The sequence below is a fragment of the Branchiostoma belcheri genome, unplaced genomic scaffold (genome assembly GCF_001625305.1).
Source record: "Branchiostoma belcheri isolate BF01 breed outbred unplaced genomic scaffold, Haploidv18h27 scaffold56, whole genome shotgun sequence".
In the NCBI taxonomy this organism is placed as follows: domain Eukaryota; kingdom Metazoa; phylum Chordata; class Leptocardii; order Amphioxiformes; family Branchiostomatidae; genus Branchiostoma; species Branchiostoma belcheri.
Genome location: NW_017804198.1, coordinates 469,864 through 477,002, shown reverse-complemented (window position 1 = coordinate 477,002; position 7,139 = coordinate 469,864). Strand labels below are relative to the sequence as shown.

The window sequence follows — 7,139 nt, the reverse complement described above, 5'->3', positions numbered from 1 at the left end:
CGACCCCCCAAAAATATATTGGGGGAAAAAAAAATCCGAAAAATCATGCTGAAATTCTAGTGTATTTTCTCTAGATGTAAGGAAAAGCCAGCAAACAGTTCGATTTCTACCTTAAAACCACTTGTAAAACGCATTTTCCGCGCTGCGCGGCCACTTGAAATCTGAAATCACACGAACACCGTCTTCTACATGTAGGTATTACCGCGAGTTGTAAGCTCTGATTGGTTCACCCCCGAAAACCTGCGCTCTGATTGGTTTATCAGCTGTGCATTACGTATTACTAGGAATATGGCACGAGTTTCTCACGCTGTGAGAGTTTGTTCTGCTGACCCCTTCGTAACGATATCGGTAAAAATGAAATCCAGCTCTTCTGAAGACAACATGCAGTTTATTTTCGCGGCACACCGTGCCCTTCCCAACAGCACAACAGTATTTTTCACGTGTGTAGAATCGTGTATATGTATGCATCGATATTCCCGGCCCGCTCAGGTCCCGCACCGCGCCGCTCGAATTTTCCGGAGCCGATGAGAGTAAACCATACAAGGTAATTTTAACCAAGGACTGGCTCAACATTTTTTGTCCGATCTCAGAATGTCCTACTAAGAACTTGATCTTCTGTAATGTCCTTGGTTGAGGCGAACTGAGATTGACGAATAGACGAAATGTGTACCCAGCAAAACATCAAAAATGCGTTCCCAAAATACAGTAAATGGCGTTTCCAGAGGGTCGAGATTTTAAGATTTTCCCGGAGAGCAAGCCCCGATCCCCCTTGTGTATTGTGGAAGAAGTTCGTGGACGTCATGCAGTCGAATAGCGAGTAAGAAACTTAGCTACAAAGTACTAGAAATTTAGCTTCATGTAGCAGCAAAAATTTTCCCCCGCACGGTTTACAGATACTAAAATATTCAGTTACGACAAACATGTTAAACTTGTATGTCCCAGAAAGATACAGGAAATGTTTTGTATTTCTGTTTCAAAACTTAAGTCAAATTTGAAACCTTGAGTAAATCAATCAGGTATATTTTTAATTTTTTTCTACGCACAATTTAAAGCAAGACGGAAAAGACGCCGCGTAAATTATCGAGAGCCTGTGCCTAGAACTCTGTTTCCTTTCAACGCCTGACATGAATTGTAGCAGACCTCGGTGCACGCAAATATAAAAATTTTTATGTTTTCATGGCTTACCAACAAACATATGACGTGTTTAATCCTCCTCTCCGCACACTTTCAGTGTACGGTGGGCAGACTTTCCCTCTTTAGCTTATATGTTCCCAAAAGTTATATGAAAGGTAGCGTTTATTCAACAAATATACGACGCGTTTAATCTTTCTCTACGCACACTTTAAGCGAACGGAGGGAGAACCTCTATGGCATCATTTTTGTGTCAAAAATACGGACGTTAAAAGCGTCACGTTTTGGGGTCAATGCGTCACGTCTTTTGCGTCAATACGTCACGTATGACATAACGTGTGGGTAAGTAACGTACATGTGATTCTGCATTTTCCGTGTAAAACTACGGACGTAAAAAATCGTCACGGCTTTTAGTCAATACGTCACGTACGTATCATACGTACGTGACGTACTGATACGTTATGTATCCTAATTTTCGTGTCAAAATAACATACGGTTAGGTTATATCAAAGGTTATGTCCACGTAACGTTAACTTTAACGTAACGTTGGTTAACGTTAACGTAGTTATCACGTTATGTTTACGTCATGTTAACGTTATGTTAACAATATGTTAACGTTATGTTAACGATATGTTAACTTTAACGTAACGTTATCGTAACGTATGTACTTGCAAACTTTGTCGAAAGGCTGATTAAAAAAGCAGGTGTGTTTGAAACACCTTTATATCTATGGCATCATTTTTGTGTCAAAAATACAGACGTTAAAAACGCTACGTTTTGGAGTCAATACGTAACGTTTTTTGGTCAATACGTTACATATGCTAGGTGAACGTTCACGTATGACATAACGTGTGGATACGTTACGTACGCATGGTTCTGAAATTTCCGTGTCAAAATTACGGACGTAAAAAACGTCACGTTTTTAGTGAATACGTCACGTACGTTTCATCTATATGTTAACGTAACGTTGGTTAAGTTATGGTAAAGTAACGTAGGTTATGTTATGTTAACGTAACGTAGGTTATGTTATGGTAAAGTAACGTAGGTTATGTTATGTTAACGTAACGTAGGTTATGTTATGTTAACATAACGTAGGTTATGTTATGGTAACGTAACGTAGGTTATGTTATTGTAACGTAACGTAGGTTATGTTATTGTAACGTAACGTAGGTTATGTTATGGTAACGTAACGTAGGTTATGTTATGGTAACGTAACGTAGGTTACGTTACGTTATCGCAAAGTATAAACATCGCATAACGCATCAAAACGCACCACGTTACGTACGTATGTAACATTATGTTAGATATGTTCAGTTACATATAATATGTTCCGACGTCACATAGACTCCTAAGAGTGTACGTGCTGTTCGCTGAATTTTGGTAACAAATTAATCACCCCTATCCATTGCTTATGGTTCCGTCCATTTCAACAGTCAAGTAGACGTGTTCTTGCGACGTCATCAATTCGTGTTGTGTGGTTTGGAATGAATGTAAAGGCCGCATAACACAATATTAATGAGCGACTCCAGGATACAAAGTAGTACGGACAAAATTTTCATAGGCTGGTTAAAACAACTTTAGACTAGAACTATAGTTTTCTTCAGTTATTTCACAGATTTTCCCCTAAACTTAAACATATTAAATTTCTTTTTCTTTCCACCGCTTCGAATTGAGTCACATTGCTATATAATACTAAGGGGTTCTTTAAAAATTTTGTATGAACGTAAAGTGATGTCGTCATCAGCTTATGTTGTACATCATTTGGCATGAACGTAAAGTGATGTCGTCATCAGTTTACGTTGTACATCGTTTGGCATGAACGTAAAGTGTTGTCGTCATCAGTTTACGTTGTACATCGTTTGGCATGAACGTAAAGTGTTGTCGTCATCATTTTACGTTGTACATCGTTTGGCATGAACGTAAAGTGTTGTCGTCATCAGTTTACGTTGTGGATGGCCGGCATGTCATGTGATATTATTGTCAGTGGGGCATCTGAGTAACAGTTACCTAACTGGTACAACTCTTGTATTTCCTGTAAGTTCTTTACATTACGCAGTAAGTCCACTAAGCCTGTAATATCGTAGAACAATATATTTAGGAAGAGAAAGTTTCTCAATGCGTACAAATTGTGAACTTTTCTACCCTACAAGCTAATAAGGCCACAGCAAGTAAATTTTATGGATGACATCCTCTGCAGACTCCAAATCTAATGCGAGCGGGCGAAAAAAAAACAAGACGGGCCAAAAATAACAAGGTTCCTACATTATAAAATTTTGACTCAATCATTGTACGAATGTCTTTTATTCGGTGGGAACATCACATATACACAGCCATCATCACATATCATTGCATCAAAGTAAGAAACAAAACATTAAATCAGAGCCTTTTCTTGTCTCCCCTCGTCATAGTTATCTGCCATCCACCTTCCGGCATGGCAACAGACATCTTTGCCCATTTTCGGCATGTTGACCACTGTCAGAAGGCAAAAAAATTTCTTTTTTTTTTCCAAAATCAGGCGAAAATTAATGCGCGCGCGGATGTCATCCATAAAAATTACTTGCTGTGGTCTAATTTTTCGTCATATTTAAACAGGGTGACCCACTCAGTGATGGCATTGCTTTTCAGTGGGGACCTGTAAAATCCATACAAAAATCCATACCACCTGTACAAAAAATCTACTTCCGACTTAAGGCCTTTAGATAGAACGATATGTGGACTAACGTGGTCCTGGTGGCAGTGTGGGCTCCTGTAGCTCTTGTTGTGGGGTGTTTTCTGTGAAGGCGAAGGAACCGGGCCAAGTCCCGTATCTGAAAAACAACAATAACATGTTTTACTGTAGCATAGGAATAAATACGTACATGTAAAATTGTAAATACAACAGTATCGAGTGGTCGTGTCACGAAATGGCAGGGTGTTTGGCTCAGAATGTAGAGGTCCTCGGTCCTCGGTTCTAATTCTGCCATGTCACCGATCTTGTGTCCTTGGGAAAGTCACTTTGCACGACTTTCCTCACTTCACCTAGGTGTGAATTGGTATCTGACTTCGGTTGGGGAGGTATAAGCAGAGGCATGGGCTTCCAATACTGTGCCCTAGCCTAGACATTATTGTCCCTACAAGACTATAAGAATACATTACCAACCTACCTAAATACGAAAGTAGATCTGTTAAATGGGTTTCTTACATGACTGTCTGGACTCCGTTCTGGTTTGAAGCGGAGTACGAGGCCTGTCCAGGCTGCTTGTACACTGTCACCACCCCGCCGGCGTCGGTGATCCTACCGTCATGGATAGCAGCACGACAGATACTCGAGTCCTGCCAAACAACACTCGAAATAAGTCCTATTTCCTGGGTTGAGCAATGTATTTTCAAGTGTAGGAAAGCACGGTGCCCTGTTGCATATTAATTGCCTTCGTCAGATGGGTGTGTTTTCTGTTTGGGCCTGGTAGAGTAGCTGTGGTGTGAGTCTGTATGCAGGTCAACGTCATAACTCAAGTACATCATCATTATCATCACATTGCTCAAGTACATGTAGTTGTAGATGGATCTTTTTATATTTGGTGTGTAGATAGCTGTTGTAGAAATGCAGGTCGAGTTAAAAAATGGTCCATTTGGTTTTTTTCCAACGGTACTGCAGCTGGCTTTTTATGCACTTTTTGATTGCAGATTGAACTCGCTGCCACCATGTACAGTAGTGGCATCATCATTAGCTTTGAACAGAGTCCTTGCTTTGAACGACGCTTACAGTTAGATAAAGGTTAGGTCTAGCAGGTCTAGCAGGTCTTTCTGTGTTTCCGTGTTAAACCAACTATACAGATGCAGATATACACTCATGTAGGCATAGAACACTACTCACGTCTGTGTAGACGGCTGTCCCCCAGACGGTCCTACCAGCAGCAGCACATCCGGCCGGACAACTGGCACTGGAGAACAGGACACGGTGTACTATACCGTCTGATATTATTATAGACGATCTGAAGAGATTGTACTAGTAACGGCGAGCAGATTATTATTGGAATGAGCAGAGCACTTTGGACTAATGTCTCTGGCTGTTTAGAGTTTAGAGGTACATATCCTATATTTTGTCAAAAACATCTCTGTTACATAGCGGATCATAATGACCCCCCAGCGGGGGTCTTCGAGCTTCGTTAAAATGGAAAAATCTCAAGATTTATTCCAAAGATCTTAATATTTTAGACGAAATCTTGAGATCTCATGAGGCAATCTTGAGATTTTTCATGACAATCTCAAGATCTTTCAGAAAATCTTAAGATGAAAACGAAAGGTCTCAAGATCTTTCCAAGAGTTTTCAAACTATCTTGAGATTTTTTCATAGCATCTCGAGATTGCTTTATAAATCATGAGATCTTTAAAAAAATCTTGATATTTTTTAAAGCATCTCGAGATGCTATGGAAAAATCTCAATATGGTTTTAAAATATTTCGGAAGATCTTGAGACCTTTCATTTTCATCTTAAGATTTTCTGAAAGATCTTGAGATTGTCTCATAAGATCTCAAGATTTCGTCTAAAATATTAAGATCTTTGGAATAAATCTTGAGATTTTTCAATTTTTAACGAAGCGTGATGACCCCCGCTGGGGGTCATTATGATCCGCTATGTAACAGAGAAGTTTTTGACAAAATATAGGATATGTACCTCTAAACTGTAAACAGCCAGAGACATTAGTCCAAAGTGCTCTGCTCATTCCAATAATAATCTGCTCGCTGTTTAGTACATCTTAGTTTAAAATTGGAATTGAAGTTAGTATCCTGACAGTGTATACTTACGTGAATGACTCTCCGGCCTCCACGTGTCGGTATTGGGTATTGCAGTCCACCGAGTCTGGATGGAAAGGGATATAGTTTTAGTTATCTTGCCTCTTGGTAATACAGTCTCTACTCTGTTGGCTAACTGAACGAGAACAAAGAAAAACACATGAGAGGTGCGAGGTGAGAGAAAGTGTGGGGTTGTGTGGCGTAGCGGCAGAGTGCTCGACTCGGAACCAAGAGGTCCCGGGTTCGAGTCTTGACATGCCACAGATTTCGTGCCCTTGGGAAAGTCACTTCACACGACTTTCCTCACTTCACTCAAGGGAGAATGAGTATCATCCTGTGCTGTAGTAGAATTATTTTAGGAGGGGACAGAGGTAGTTTCAGTGAGAGCAAAATGTTTTCGCTGAATACAGACGAGGCATTGGCCGCAGAACAACACACGGTAGGTGGACAAGAGTGCCCGGTTGCTGACTAACAGCCGATATATATAAATAACGTTTTCCACGGTATTTGCTGCATGCATCACAGCAGCATACAAGCTCGGGAAAAAACGAAATGGGAAATAAAAACTCACGAGGGACTCACGAGGGAGGGCGCAACTTATAAAGGGAATTGTTTTTACAAGTAGAAAAATAAGCACGCAAACACGGACATAAACAATAATGATAGGTTATGAACAACTGGAAGAATAACAGAACGTCCTTAATCAACTTGAAAGTGCATGCAATGTCACAAATTCAGTTTCACGTGTAAAACAAGGAGTCTTTATAAAGCAGACATCAACTCAGTTTTCTGCTTTTAGACTTCCCCCGCTGAGTTCTATCTGGAACGGTCCATTGCAGCAAACGAACGGCTCAGCTGTGTTCAGCCGACAACATTACAACGACCTACTTTTAGTATTCTAGCTTCTAATAAAAGTGCCAAAACCTCTTATACTTACTCGACCGAACTTTCCGTCCGATAAACAATATCGTTATCCAGAAATTATACTTGAGGTTAGCTAGACTTGCCTGTCCCTGTATGTGTATATGGTACCGTGACCATCATCCATTTTTATGGCTACACCACTAGTGGTGTAGTCATATTGTCTTTCCTCGGGTTTCTTCTTCTGCGTCGTCGTCGTCTGCCATTTCTTTTAAATGGATTCAATTTCTTCATTTTGGGGCTAAATAACCTAAAATTTGGTATGGAAGTACAGTGGGCAAATACTCCCAGGCGTTTTTTTTTTTTTTTCATTT

General features: G+C 40.2%; 1 protein-coding gene across 1 annotated transcript in view; it reads right to left on the bottom strand.

Annotated features, from left to right (window-relative positions):
• Positions 1–4,875: 4,875 nt before the first annotated feature.
• Positions 4,876–7,139, bottom strand: part of LOC109481471 (galactose-specific lectin nattectin-like) — a 15,272-nt gene continuing 13,008 nt past the window's right edge. Inside the window, exons 6-7 of the mRNA XM_019784054.1 lie at positions 5,917–5,971; positions 4,876–4,936 (exon numbers count right to left, since the gene is read on the bottom strand). Coding sequence (XP_019639613.1) covers positions 4,876–4,936; positions 5,917–5,971 — 116 coding nt within the window. The remainder of the gene's footprint in view (positions 4,937–5,916; positions 5,972–7,139) is intronic.